Source organism: Lagopus leucura, unplaced genomic scaffold, assembly GCF_019238085.1.
Source record: "Lagopus leucura isolate 7727_CA_CO unplaced genomic scaffold, USGS_WTPT01 Super-Scaffold_100018, whole genome shotgun sequence".
NCBI classification, from domain to species: domain Eukaryota; kingdom Metazoa; phylum Chordata; class Aves; order Galliformes; family Phasianidae; genus Lagopus; species Lagopus leucura.
This window is the reverse complement of record NW_024962272.1, coordinates 12,525,935-12,540,318: the sequence shown is the minus strand read 5'-3', so window position 1 is coordinate 12,540,318 and position 14,384 is coordinate 12,525,935. Positions and strand designations below refer to the sequence as shown.

The 14,384-nt window shown below is 39.8% G+C and overlaps 1 protein-coding gene across 3 annotated transcripts in view; it reads right to left on the bottom strand.

Moving 5' to 3' along the window:
* NTRK2 (neurotrophic receptor tyrosine kinase 2) overlaps nt 1–14,384 on the bottom strand; it is a 200,580-nt gene that overhangs the window by 73,612 nt on the left and 112,584 nt on the right. For all 3 annotated transcript variants that reach the window (XM_042877533.1, XM_042877531.1, XM_042877532.1), the window contains one exon: nt 12,564–12,752. In XM_042877533.1, the coding sequence (XP_042733467.1) occupies nt 12,564–12,752 (189 nt within the window). The remainder of the gene's footprint in view (nt 1–12,563; nt 12,753–14,384) is intronic.

Below are 14,384 nucleotides of genomic sequence, written 5' to 3'. Positions count from 1 at the left end.
GAAAGATTCTAACAGGCAACACAGCTGGTTAAAGTACTTGTAATGGCTGTTCAAAATCACGTCAAATCTGCATTCAAAGTTAGATTTGGCTTCTCACTATCCAAACTTAGACACAAATAGCTGCTAGAAAAAAACATTCCATTGTTTCTCTCCAGGGAAACAAAGCAAGGTGGGAGGAAGGAGGAGAGGACGGAAGTGCCTTTATGAAGACAGCTTCCTAACTCCTTAACTCTGAGTCCAAAACTCTGTTCAAAGGATCCTCTTGGAGATAGAGAGCCTTTTCCTACCCCGTGACATATAAAATCATTGTTGTTCTATTAAATAGAGTTTCAACAAACATTTCAACAAACATTTAGGTATCTAAAAGAGAAGCAATAATTTACTGGAATTGTCCAAATCTGTTCAAGGGCTTTTCAGAAAAGGAGTTAGTTGTTGAACTGAATATTTAGCACCTGAATACCTTTGAGAATTTCCTTTCATATGCCAAGCTGACATTTGAGAATGGAACTTCGATTACCATAATGCATAAATTAAAAATAAATAAATAAATGAAAAACAACAAGCAATCTCTAGAGAGATGATTGGTTTCATAGAGATACCCTTCAATTTAGAGAAATAGTCAATAATTGATGCGTATATGCCACACATTTTTTTTCTGAATACAAACAATACCCCCATGCAATATGTTTTTCATTAAAATATTTCTGTTTAACTGCTCCCAAAAGCTAATGGGTAAGTTGCTAGCTAGAGGTACAGCATAACTTCTCATCAACAGTGCTTCAACAGCAATTTCAGACCTTATTGCAGGGTCTTGACTTCAGTCATTTGACACTATTTCCCCCTGTGGGGGTTTTATACTTCAATCACAGTGACTCCCTAGCAATCTGCAAATAATAGTCTTCAATTATTATAGGAATTGATGGGCTAGAGATAAGACCAAGTAAGTGTTCACCTCATGCCAGATCTGTATGCCTCATGCCTTAATCTATGCACTGGCCTTTGAAGAGTAATAACCTGTCCTCCATGGAATGTCCTGCTCAACCACCTCGTCAAGTGCTAAGAAATTCATACCAACCCTCGCCTGGGAACTTCTGTGCTTACAGACTGCCTGTCTCTCCTTGTATCCTTCAGTCATAGCCCAGTAAGTCTGCACTTTTTGGAGAGAGAACAGCTGCTCCCAAAAGGCCTTTTCTTCCGTTCAACAAACCCAAATAAAACTAGTTTACAGGAGAATGTGAAAGGGATGATTCAAAAAGATGACCATAAAGATGTGCTTTAGCAGTTAATGATGGAAACATGTTGCTGGACTTCAGATGTGTCAAAAAACCTGAGCTCAAGCATTCTACTATACAGAATATATGTCCAAACTAAATCAATTATATTACCACCTCTCAGTGAGAAAGAAAACCAAAACAAAACAGCCTTATCATTTTCTCTGACTACTGTTTAGAAAAGCAAGGAGCCTGTTGAAAGATTAAATGAACAACTTAATGCTGAAAGACTGATTTGAAGAATATTACAGAATATTCCAGAGTACTACTGACTGCATTACTTTCATCTCTGACAGCACTTAAAAAGGCTGCTACATTTCCTTTGCTTCTGACCCATCCTGTGCTCACAACGCATGTGCATGCAGTAAAGCCTGAGACAGTGAGAGGTTCCCCAGCAAACCCCTGTGAAAATGAAATCAAACATACTCAGATCTTACAAACTTTGATGCCATTTTTTTTTAGCAAAACCAATCAAACTGCACAGAGCTCAGACTACAATAGTCTGGGAGATCAGACACCCTGGAGTAGTTAGAGCGCCCTTCTCTTTGTAGGGAGAAATGGGGCAGAGGCAGGAGCATAGGCTTTCCACTTTCCAGCTGCACAGATCCCCTCTCTAAAAGGATATTATGGGGAAAGCACTTCTATTGCTGAATCTATTAACCTTGATGAAGAAAAGGGGGAGACAGAGAAGGTGGGCTAATCCTGGGTGCATGAGCTGCTATGCAAGCCAGCACACCCTCATGCATGAACAGAAACATGTAAATAAGGGAGCGTGTGCATATTCAGAGCAGGCAGCAGACCTCTCAGCAGATCTGGTGTGTACGAAAGATTAATCTGTGGATGATTTTGTGCTCAGGGCTAACTGCATGTTACACATTCACATTTTTTAATAATGATGCAACTGCCTGGTGATGAAACTTGAGAAAATAAAAGTAGGATTTATGATATTATTTTGGCTATAAAGTTATTTGATTTAGTTCTGATTTTTCCTTACTTCAGTATTCATTAAACCTAATATCTAGAAATATTTATATATTTGTATTTCTTATTTTATTGTATTTATTCTGATTGTATTCTTATTTACATTATCTGGCTTCTCTTGCATCTGTATTTCTTATTTAGCCAAAGCTGTCACTGACACAAAGAATAAATCAAAGGCCTAATCCTGTTCCCATGCCCAAGTTCATGATAAACAGGTTTTCACAATGGATTATGGTCTTTCCATTCACCTTAATTATAAGTACTACCCACTTAAGTTCTGTTACTTCTCATTATAATTCTATATACATAGGCAGGTTTTTATATATAAAAACAACATTCCTATAACTTACTATGCAACACAGAATCTGAAAGGCATAATTTAATAATTACAACATAAACAGAGCTATTTGTCATCTACATATAACTGATTTAACTACATGTTTTGGTGCCAAAACAGTGCGTGAATTTCTGATACAACTGTACTGCCAAATGACAATCTTAAGGTAGTGAAGCTACTGAGATTACACCTACTAAAAAAGTGCTAAATTGTTTTTTTTTCATCTTGACTAATAACTCGATTGCAAAGAATGTTTATGCAAGCTTTGAACTGCATTTCAATTTTCATAGGGTTCCTAAGTAGGCATTTCACATGAGGCTTGCAGTAGTGCTTGATGCTGAAAGTGCCTCTAAGCACTCTGCTGTGCTTAACTGAAGTTAGCCAGGCAAATGAGAGCGCATGTCTCATGCTCTCGTTTCATTTTCTCTCTTTGAATGCTTTGAGTTGAAATGTATTCAGCAGCATACTCTTGCAGCTCAGAAGTCTAATGTTATACTGGCCTCCATCAGAAGAGGGGTGGCTAGCACGGACAGGGAGGTAATTGTCCCTCCCTACTCTACCCTCCTGAAGACCCATCTGGAGTACTGTGTCCAGGTCTGGGGCCCCCAGTACAAGAAAGACAGGGAGCTATTGGAGAGGGTCCAGAGAAGGGCCATGAAGATGATCAGAGAGCTGGATCACCTCCCCTGCAAAGACAGGTTGAGGGAGCTGCCTTGTTCAGCCTGGAGAAGAGAAGGCTGCAAGGAGACCTCATTGCGGCCTTCCAGTATTTAAAAGGAGATTATAAAAAGGAAAAGAATCAACTTCTTATTCAGATAGATAGTGATAGGACAAGGGGGAATGGCTTTAAGCTCAAAAGGGAACATTTAGATTGGATGTCAGAGGAAAGTTCTTTACAGAGCAAGTGGTGAGACGCTGGAATAGGCTGCACAAGAGAGGCCGTGGGTACTCTGTCTTTGGAGGTGTTCAAGACCATGTTGGATGAGGTCCTGGGCAACCTGGTCTAGTACCAGATTTGGAGGTTGGTGGTTAGGTGGTATGGCAGGAAGGTTAGAACTTGATGACCCTTGAGGTCCCTTCTAACGCAAGCCATTCTATAAGTCTATGGTTCTTTGGATTTCAGTTTCTCAGATCTTCTCATAGCATCTGCTGTAGCCAGAAATATGTTTATTGCGCTGTATTTCCAGGTGATAAAATACACTATTCATAAATTAGAGATCAAAGTTCAGGCTGCTGTTCCTGTGGTTGCATTTCCAGAGCAGGGCTCCCAGTGGAAATTGGAGTTTCTGAAAATGTAACTGCTTGCCTTTTTTAAAAGATATAAATGGATTTCATGGACAGATCAAAATAGCAAAACAAGTAACTTCTGGGGGCAAAAATGATTCTGTATGTTCACCTCTACATTAAACGCAGAAATAGTCCTTTCCTTACAATGCTGAATTTTTAAAGAGGTGAACATCCTCACTGTGTGAGTTAAAGCCTTTTGGAGAATATTTTGTATTTGCTTAAAGAGAAAGTATGTTTGCTGAGACTCAGAATTGGGTGTTAGACAGCCTAGTTTCTCACAACTTTACTTATTCCCTGTTACATTTCATTTGTTGGGCACAGGAACTATGTGACAAAACTATTTGGAAAAATAGGCTCCAGCAAGATCTCGCTGTAGTTTTCCAATACTTGAAGGAAGCGTATAAAAAGGAGGGGGACAGCTGTTTACAAGGGTATAGGACAAGGGAGAATGATTTCAAACTGAGACAGGGGAGGTTTAGGTTAGGTATTAGAAGGAAATTTTTCACACAGAGGGTGGTGACACACTGAACTGGTTGCCCAAGGAGGTTGTGGATGCCCCATCCCTAGAGGATTCAAGGCCAGGCTGGACGTAGCTCTGGGCAGCCTGATCTGGTGGTTGGCAGCCCTGCACATAACAGGAGGATTGAAACTAGATGACCATTGTGGTCCTTTTCAACCCAGGCCATTCTAAGACTCTTTATGATTGTATATATATAAATGTATATGAAAATATGTGAGAATCAAAGTGCTAAGGTCTGGGGGACAAATCTACTTTGACTTAAGAAAAGTCAAATTTGGCTAATGGAATACACCACCCCTGTACGCAGATAACATTTCTGACATGTGCATCTCATGGTGAAAATTAGCAAAGATAGAAAATTTAGATAGTGTCTGCAATTAGGGATTAAAACTTAAAATCAAACTATGAAAATCCTCAGTCAAACCAAGAAAATATATCTTCATATATATTTATGTCTTTATCTAGCCAATATTTCTCTTATATATTTATCTAGCCAAGAAAATACCTTTAGGGTAAGGCACACAATGGGATTAGGACAAGCACTAAATATATATATTCCTTCTCTCAATCTCAATCCTATTCACAGTTTTTTTGGCACATAAGGCTCCTCAGCTTTCAGCATCTAAAGATTATGATCTTTCGAAGTAAGTGCCCTTGTAAACCTCCCATCCTCTGAACCTGACTGCCAATGAATGTCAAGTTGGGCAAGTTCAGTCTGGGCAGCGAGGTGTTTCCTCTCAGTATGGATTACATGAAGATTGATTGGTTTTTCTTCTCTGCACTCTGGCTGCTGAGGTCAGACTGTTCTTTATAGGAAAATGAGCTACTTATAAATTTTCAGCTCACCGAACTTTGGGAGTTGACGGAAAATCGCCAAGCTTACAGCTTAGCTGGCTAAGAAACCACAACAGCCTTTCTTTTGCAGTCACTGAGATGTAAAAGCCTTTCAAAAGAGATGAAAATGCTGACATTCTTTCTCTTGGGAGACCTTCTTGTGCACAGGGAGAGAGTCTATTTTTTGCCCTGTAATACACATCAAAAAATGACTCCTGTAATGCTGTAAGGCTGTAAGATTATAGATACAACTTGGAACACACTGCATTTGTTGCATGGAAGACAAAGTCAAAGAGATTTTCCAATACAGACAGTTAGCTCACTTTGTGTTTTTTGTGCTTTTTGGTGTTTTTTTTTTCTTTTTTTTTTTTCTTTTTTTTTTTTTAAGGATGGGCAGTAGACAGAAATGAACAAACTCACTGCTCTGAGTTAGACACTGGTCAGATCCCTGCAGCGCATTGGCTCTCTCCTGGTGAGCTGTCTCTTTGCTGGCAGGTTTCCAGTCACCAGACCCTCATGCTCTGTCTGCAGTGACAGGCCACACACTGAGACAGACGTGACAGGGCCACACCACCATAGCAGGAACCTGTGCTCCTGAGGCAAGGACGCCTGAGAAACACACCTCGAGTGTTTTGTTGAATCTTCTCTTGTTGAATCTGGCCTGGAAACAGTTCTTCTTTCAGATCAAATGGCTAGTGATTCAAGGGCTGGGCAGAAGGTTTTCAGTTGACACCAAAATGAAGGGGAAACCAGCCCTGCTGCAGAGGCGTGGATGACCCTTGAAAAGGACCGAGCAGTAAGGTAAAAGCAGCTGCACCCTTCCACTGAGCTTCTGGGAGAGGCCATGTAGCTCTGTGAGGCCAGAGCTTGCCAAGGCTGAGCCATGGCCATGGCCCCTGGCTGGCAGGGACAGGCAGCTCTGCACCACACTGTGCTCCTACCAAGCTCCGCGCTACTCCATCGTGAAAGAAGCTTGGAAAGAATCACAGCGTCATGAATGACACAAACAAAGGGAAAACAAATCCAGACCTCTTTCCCAGGCTTTTGGGATGCCTCACACTCTCAAGTTCTTCACAACTTTTCCCCTTTAAAATTAAAATTGAAATCATGAGCAGATTCAAAAACTTGTGAATTTGAAGTGAAAAGTCCAATACTGTAGAAGTCATAGTAAACTGACAAGAATAACACTCCTATTTCTTTTCTCACATAAAAGTTATGCAAGAAGGTGGTGGACTGGAGAACAGAACTTCTGTTACTTGCCTAGCAGGGACAACCAAAGCCCATATCTGTATACCTTGGAAGAAATCTGTACTCACAGAATACAGCAAGTTAGAAAAAGACTGAGATCACCTGAGATGTAAATGAAAATGCCTGAGAGTAAATTAACAAGTCAAATGCCCAGAAGGTCAACTGGAAGGGCAATAATTATTCACATTGGGCATGTGAGCTGTGTCTCATCTACCAACTGAAATGATTCACATGCATTTTTTCCATGTATGTTCACTAGAACCTGAACTAAGGCACACAGCAGGCAAAAACATTAAAATTCTAGAAGCCACTCAGCTAAGTACAGTAATTGTTACTACTTTTCAGTGGCATCTACATAACCCACTACTTTTTCAACATAGTATTGTAATAATGGGGCTGCTATCTCTGTGCTAATAGAAGTCCATGTGATGCACAGACATTATAGCACGTAAGCAAAACCCTACATTTTTATAAAAGTAATAAAAGCAAATTTGAAGGTTGCACTATTCTTTTTTATCCAGTGAACACAACTAAAGGGAACACTCGCACTCTGGTACTTGAAGAAACACCCAAGTCTGCAGAAATTTAGACCAAATGTTAAGACTACCTGATGAATACACACTCATTTACCACTTGAAAGTCACAGCCCACACCACATCATCTAAAACACATAGTCTGTAGGTATGGCCACTCATCTTGCCACTAAACTACATACTAAATAGGCTATTATTTTCCATTATTGATAACACCTTAAAGGACAAATTGAACTGAGTTGAAAGCATGGATTCACTGGAAATGTAAACTGACATTACTGCAGTTGGCATTCATTCATCCTCAGGGACCTGAAATCTAGAGCTTACAAACCGCTTCATGAAAAGGCAAAGTTCCACCTTCCTCTCAGCTGCACCAAGTGGCCATGGTGATTTCTTGGCATGGAGGTGCAGGATGGCTCGTGCTTGAGTGAAATTCAGAGAACAATTTGATTCTTCAAATCCCAAAACCACCTGCAAGGAAATTCTTATCCAGCGTTTGTGTTTGAAGTCTAAATTTGGGCATAGCCACTGACGTCTTTCATGTGCCCTCTTCCTAGGTTTTGCTTTTCACATTAATGTTCAGCTCAGCAATCTTATCTGCTGACTGCGTTTCCACCATTAAGCACTGAAATGTAATAGTAATGGGCTGATACATTCTAAGACCTATGCTGCAAGCTAAGTGATGAGTGAAAAGTGTCCATAGCTGTTCATGGGGAAAACAGCTTGGTTCCTTTCAGCCTATTTCAGCAGATCTGGCAAATTCAGCTGATAACTTTGGCAACCACAGTGTCAATGCAGGGATGTAAAAAACTAATTTTTGACACATTATGGTATTAATGAAGAGACTAGCTAATTTAGCTGCTGTGACATCTCGAAGGATTAGTGAAGCCAACCTTTTAGCAATGGTTAGTCACTATGCCCACAAGACATTAGATCATCTTGATTTCAGGAGAGACAATTTGTGTCAAAGTTTGCCATCCATGCAGGATTTCTGCATCTGACAATAATGTTTAACTACAAAGTTATGGCTTGATTTTCAGCAACAGCTACTGATCACTATTGATAATTCCCAGGCAAAAAGTTTGCAGGCTAACATTAGTGTATCATAGTGTGGTTAACAGTGAATTAAGTGCAAAGACCATTTCACTACCTCCAAGTGGTAGACTTTCTCACACATCTGAAATAAGAGTTGTCACTGTTAGCTAAGTACTGACAAAATAAATGATCTTTTGATTTCTCATAGAAAGAAACAGAAAAGTCTGGTACATGCCTGAAACGTGCACCACAGACTGTAACTTTCCAAGACAGAAAGGTTCATGATACTGGTGTGGCAGATGAGCTGCACTAGCCAGCAGTAAATAATGGTCCACAGCAGATGAAGGAAGAATCTGAAGTGCTGGAATGGGCTGGCAGACAGACAAGTGCCCAAGAAACATCAGTGCATTTGCTGCCAAGGCAAAAATGGTGGGCAGTCGGAGTTGGAAGTATCAGATAGTTCTAGTTAGAAGATGAAAGGTAATTTTCAATTGTTAAGTCAATTAAAAGTTCATATGAGCATTTGGGCTGAAACCTGGGACAGAAATTCAGCCCTAAGTGATGACTGTAAATCCAGATCCTGAAGTCACTGGGGCCTTGGTCTCCATGGATGTGCATTTCCCACCTCAATGACTGTCCCACAGGAGAAGGGAAGTATTACAATTTTTTGTTTGAGATTGATTCTTTACGAGACAGCACTTTTTAATTTTTAGTCACTAAGTCATAATAAGTCACTTTTTGATTTAAGTCACTCAGTCACTAAAGTACCAATACACTGAAAGTGTCAGAATTTCAAATTAAATTTACTGCTGTCAATTTTTAAATTTTCTTTTAACCGTGCACATTTTGAATACTATACATTAGAGCATGATAAAATTTACTTGAAATGGTTATCTTCACAGAAGTCAAGATAGTTATTAAGTTTTAATGAAACTCCAATTGCTAAACACAGCAGATATACCCCTTCAGCTTCTGTGAAAACCACAACTCAACCTTCATACAGTTTCACCTAGCTCGAAGTTCAATCCCTTTCTGCAGGCCAGCATTCAATAAATTCATTTCTAGCAGGACTGTCAATAATTGCTGTCTTTAATGCTAGAGGACAATGGAACTTAGATGAGATAGGAAATAACTATAAATGTTAATTATCTTGCTGCAAATGGGAAACCAGATGATATCTGGTTATTGCATACAGGAAAAAAGTATGAGAGCTACTTAGCTTATAAATACCAGATATATACATCAGGAGGAAGCTGATGAGTTACAAAATGACAAATGCAGCTCTGTACTAACAAGGGAGCAAGAGAGATAGAGTATGTGAAATCATTCACAGAAGGGCTATTTTTCTATCAGATAATTTGTATTTCCCTCTAGCAGACAGATTATAGAATCACAAAGTGGTTGAGGGGCTCAGATTGGTAGGATTTTCTGAATCCATCAGCTCCAGTCTGTGCCCAAGCAGGGAGAGCCAGAGCAGGATGCCCAAGATCACATCCAGACAGTTGTCAAAGATCTCTAAGGAGGAGACTCCACAACATCTGGACAGCTTGTGCCAGTGCTCTGTCATTTGCACAGCACTGAAGTGCTGCCTGGTGTTCAGAGGAAACCTCCTGTGTTTCAGTTTGTGCTCACTGCCTCTTGTCCTGATACTGGACACCATCAGGAAAAGCCTATCTCTGTTTTCTGCACTATTGCATCAGATGCTTGTACACTTGGACCAAAGATCCTCCTGAGAATGCTCTTCTCCAGGCTGAACAGTCCTGGCTTTCTCAGCTTCTCCTCACAGGAGAGGTTCTCCAGGCCCTTCACTATCTTGGTGGCCCTGCATTGTCCTCTTTCCAGTATGACCATGTCTCTCCGTAATGGGGTTCCCAGATCTGGACACAGTGCTCCAGATATGAGCTCTTCACTGCTGAGTAGGGGTAAAGATCACACCCTTGGACAGCTGGTTCAGTGTGATATGGGGTCGGTCACACAAGCAGCATCCAAAAAAATTATGGAGTCAAAGCAAAACTGATCTGCACAAAAGATTTGAAGCTCTCTGACAAACAGTGTTAAAGTGTGTTTATGTGTGATGCATTCAAGTGTGTACAAGCATGCTCATGTGTGTTCAGGTCTGTGGTGTGCTCACAAATGCATGTGTATAGCATGTACATGTATGTTCAAGTATGTTCAGATGTGCAGTGCTTAAATATGCATTCACATGTGTCAGGCATGTATGTGTTCACAAACATATGTTCACACATGTTCGCACACGTGTTCACGTGTGGTGTCTGAGCATGTCCACACACGTGTCCACACAAGTTCAGATGTATGGTATGTACATGCATGTTTACATGTGTTCAGGTGTGTAGCATACGCATGCGTGTTCACATGTGTCTGCCTTGGTTTATACACAGTCGCAGTTTTCCTAATTTTTTTTGCTACAATAAAACCAAAAGATTAGGACCACCATGGCAATGTGGCAAAATGCAGAGCATCAGCCCCTCGTAATTCCCCAGAGCACCGTAGAAAACCCTTCAGCCGTGTCTTGCAAACATTTATGCACAAGCTGAACTTCATGTACTGTGATTAATTTCCCTGACACCATGCGGGTTTCATTGCAGCACATAAAACCAAACACAGACTTATATACTTTTAGGATCAAGACCTACTTAGTGCTACTCAGCTGTGATTTAATGCATCTGTACTTAATGTGCAGCTTACTAAATGTGAGATAATTCTGTGCTTTCATACAGTTTTTGCGTATTTTTCTCCAGAACAGCATGTATGTTGCTTCAACATTAATGTTGAAAGTGAAATACTCCATAGTCACTAATGTTTATTTAAACAATTATAATGCTGTCTAATGCAGCTGGGAATGGAGGTACAGTAGCCTCATATTTAGAAGCATGGCCTTTTATATAACATTAGAGAGCTCTAGTGGGCATGTTGCCCATTTCTAATTCTCTAGTGGCTTCTATTTTTCACAGGCATTAATGTTCTAATCACAATGCATCTTTATAACATTTTCCTTGTGCTGATCAATTATCATAAAATCAGTGATTATTTAATACATCCTCCCACATATACTATACATATACTAGGCTATTCAAATAACCTCTGGTATAAGAGATAATGGGGCACTTCTAGTCTTAAATAGTGCCACACATGTAAAAATCATAGTGAAGGAGAACACTGGAAATGTATAATAAAAGCAGAAAAATCCCTTCTCGTGAATGGCAGAAGCATTTTTGTTTGGATTATTCTTAGTGCAGCTATCATGATGTGGATGAGTATCAATGTTTGGAACGTAAGTAGGTAGTCCAGTATCAGACTTTACAACCTTAGATGTAATGCAGATACATATGCAGGCACAAACCCATGCATAGGTTAAGGAAGATAGCTATTACAGCACTTAAGCTTTGCAAAGTTGGAGATGATGACCTTTGCTTATGACCTTATGACCTAGGCAGGCAAGCCCTAAACAACAACTCATGGTTTGAAGCAGTATCATTCCAGGTATGACAGAGATGGGTGGTGATATCCTTTAGTTGCACACCCAATGCTCATCAGCTGCACAGGGAATCTCTGGATTGAATTCTCAGAGAGACATATTGGACTTCCAGGGAAACTGTATGTACTCTCCCACCAAAAGAACAAACAAACAAACAAACAAAAAACGGAGGCAAAAAGATGGCTGAAACACTTAAAGACTTAAATGTACTGATGAAATATATTAAGTACTACAGCTGCTATGTGATGTGATGGTATCACAGTACCATCCAGGTATTTTTTTTCAGTTTTTTCACTGCTAATAGCTGGTTCAAAAATCAATATTTTACGTGTCCAATTCTACAGATTGTCATAGGTTTGAAGAGCAGTAGCTGAAGTTAGGAATACTCTTTTCTAGCTATGTGTAGTTAATTATTTTTAACTCTTCATGGTACTTTACATTTCATCTTCAAACTGAGCATGAAATAATTTCTATGTGACATTTATTGTCCAATAAGGAACTTCAAGCTCTTTTAAAAAATATTTAATGTCTTTTCCAGCTACAAAGATTGAACTGCACAGCTAAATTAAAATAATGGAGTTTTTAACCCTTGTTGATTCTTAAAACTTTACAAATTCTTAGATTTCAAAATCTGGTTATGTTTTTTACCAAAACAAAAGCAGTGAATATGTAACAACACTGAATGCTGTTTCTGACCCAGCATTTGATTTCTCCCAAGACAGCACTTGGTGCAGAGGACTGGCCAAAGACCACTGAAATCAATGGAAAGGCTACCAGTGACTTTGATGGAATATGGACTGGGTTTTGAGTATAAGACTAATGAATTAATTGACTCATTACAAAGTCTGAATTTGTCTTTGACAGATGTAAAGCAGTACATTAAACAAATCACAGACGTTTTAACCCCACCCTTTCACTCCCAGGAATTCAGACTCTTTTTTTCTGTTAGCTCCATTAAGGAGCCCCAGCACTTGCACAAGAAAAATGAAAGACTGAAGTACATATAATTATTTGTACTTACAAGTATCTGGTTTGAGCTGACTGTTGGTAATTCCAAAGTACTGGGGATTTTCAATGACAGGAATCTTTGTCATCCCAATGATGACCGCATCAGGACCTCCCTCAGAAGAGGACGGAGTGTTACTGCCATTTGAGATGTGATGGAGAGGACTGGCTGAATCGTCGTCATTGCTGATAACTGAAGAAGGACCTAGAGTTAGAAAAAAAGATTTGCCTTAACTCAGCACGTTTCCTTTCCCTCAGACCATTCTTTTTTATTTACTTTTGTCAACAGTTTAACCTCCATCCTGATAGTCGAACACTCTCTTTATGTGCTTTGGTGATCTGACCTCATGAATTTTATATGTCTGGGTGGAGATGTACAAATGGTAGGCCGTTAGGAGTTGGAATGTGAAGCAAATTTTTGCACTGGTAGATCACCTAGACTAAATGTGTCAGAATTTAGTATAGTGTATTACTGGGAAAGTTCTCCAAATTTGATGAATTCGTTCTATCATTCACTGAAATACACATTAACTTTTTCAACTTAAGCTCTTCTCAGATCACCCAGCAGTAATGCCTTTTTCACTGACTTTGGGAAATGCCTGTCTTCTCTTTGATGTGGTATTAAAACAAGAAAACAAATGGATGGGAGATGAGTTCATCCTAATGGGGGAATTTCTGTCATTTCTGAAAAGCAAAATGGCTGACTGTCAAAACTGTGTGGACAGTGTTGACAGTCACAGAAGGTCACATGCCCGAAGTAGTAGAAAAGACATATCACATCCCACTGTGAAATACGGAGTCATTGTACTCTGGCTTCTCCTGTCCAGAACATTGTTCTGGCTCTTCCAGCCCCATCCATACCTGAGACGAGTCACATTCCAGAAAGAGGCTTATTTTGGTCAGTGATTTATTGAGAGTTTTGTTTTATTTTCACTTCATGATTTATGTGCCATGGAGATAAAACCTTATAACCACTCGAAAAAAATGCCTAGCTGTGTTCCACTTGTGTAAGCCACTGAGGCTTCTGATCTAACAGCAAGATCAGTGCAGATACCATTTGAACTCTTGTGATCTAACCCTGCTATCTAAATTCTCCATAACTTCCAGTTTACTGCCAGTATTCAAAGAAAACCAGTAACCAACTAGCAGTAAGAATATTTTGTCTAACCAGACAACTGAAGAGCCGGTAGAGAACAAGAACTCCACATTTCAGATAATTCTCCGTCCAAATTAACCGGTGATTTTGAGGAGGTATTCGCATCATCTAATGTGAGCAATCAATAGATGATGCTAGAAACAGAATGATTCACTCTCTTGATGTGCCTATCCTGGAAGGACATCCTCAGAAGACACCTTTGTTTGCTTCCACCCTACCGGCTAAAGAAGGAAGTAGCAGAGAGGAGAGTGGAGAAGACTAACAGATGTGTTTACCCTGGGACATGAGCCACCCCTTATCAAAGTGTCCCAAACTGGATTTTAGGTTGGACAGAACAGCGCAGAGTTACAAAAGATATAAGCACCCCAGCACAAAGATGGCATCTGTATCAGTGGTAGAGATGAAGGATACAGAAACAGAGAAACTGGGAACCAACACAGAGGATCTGAGAGAAGATGAGAAGGATTTACCTCAGCATAGACACAAATAAGGAGCAAGGGCAGGCGCAAGTACATCAGCCTAGAAAAATCTGCTTTAAAGAAAGGAAATTTAGCCTCTTTTAATGTTTTGTGGTGCACTATATCATAACAAAAACACTTTATCATTTCATAGTATGGCTCACAGGAATAAAATAATTTGGCATGTGGCTATTCAACCCTTGCTTTAGAGATTCGAGCATAC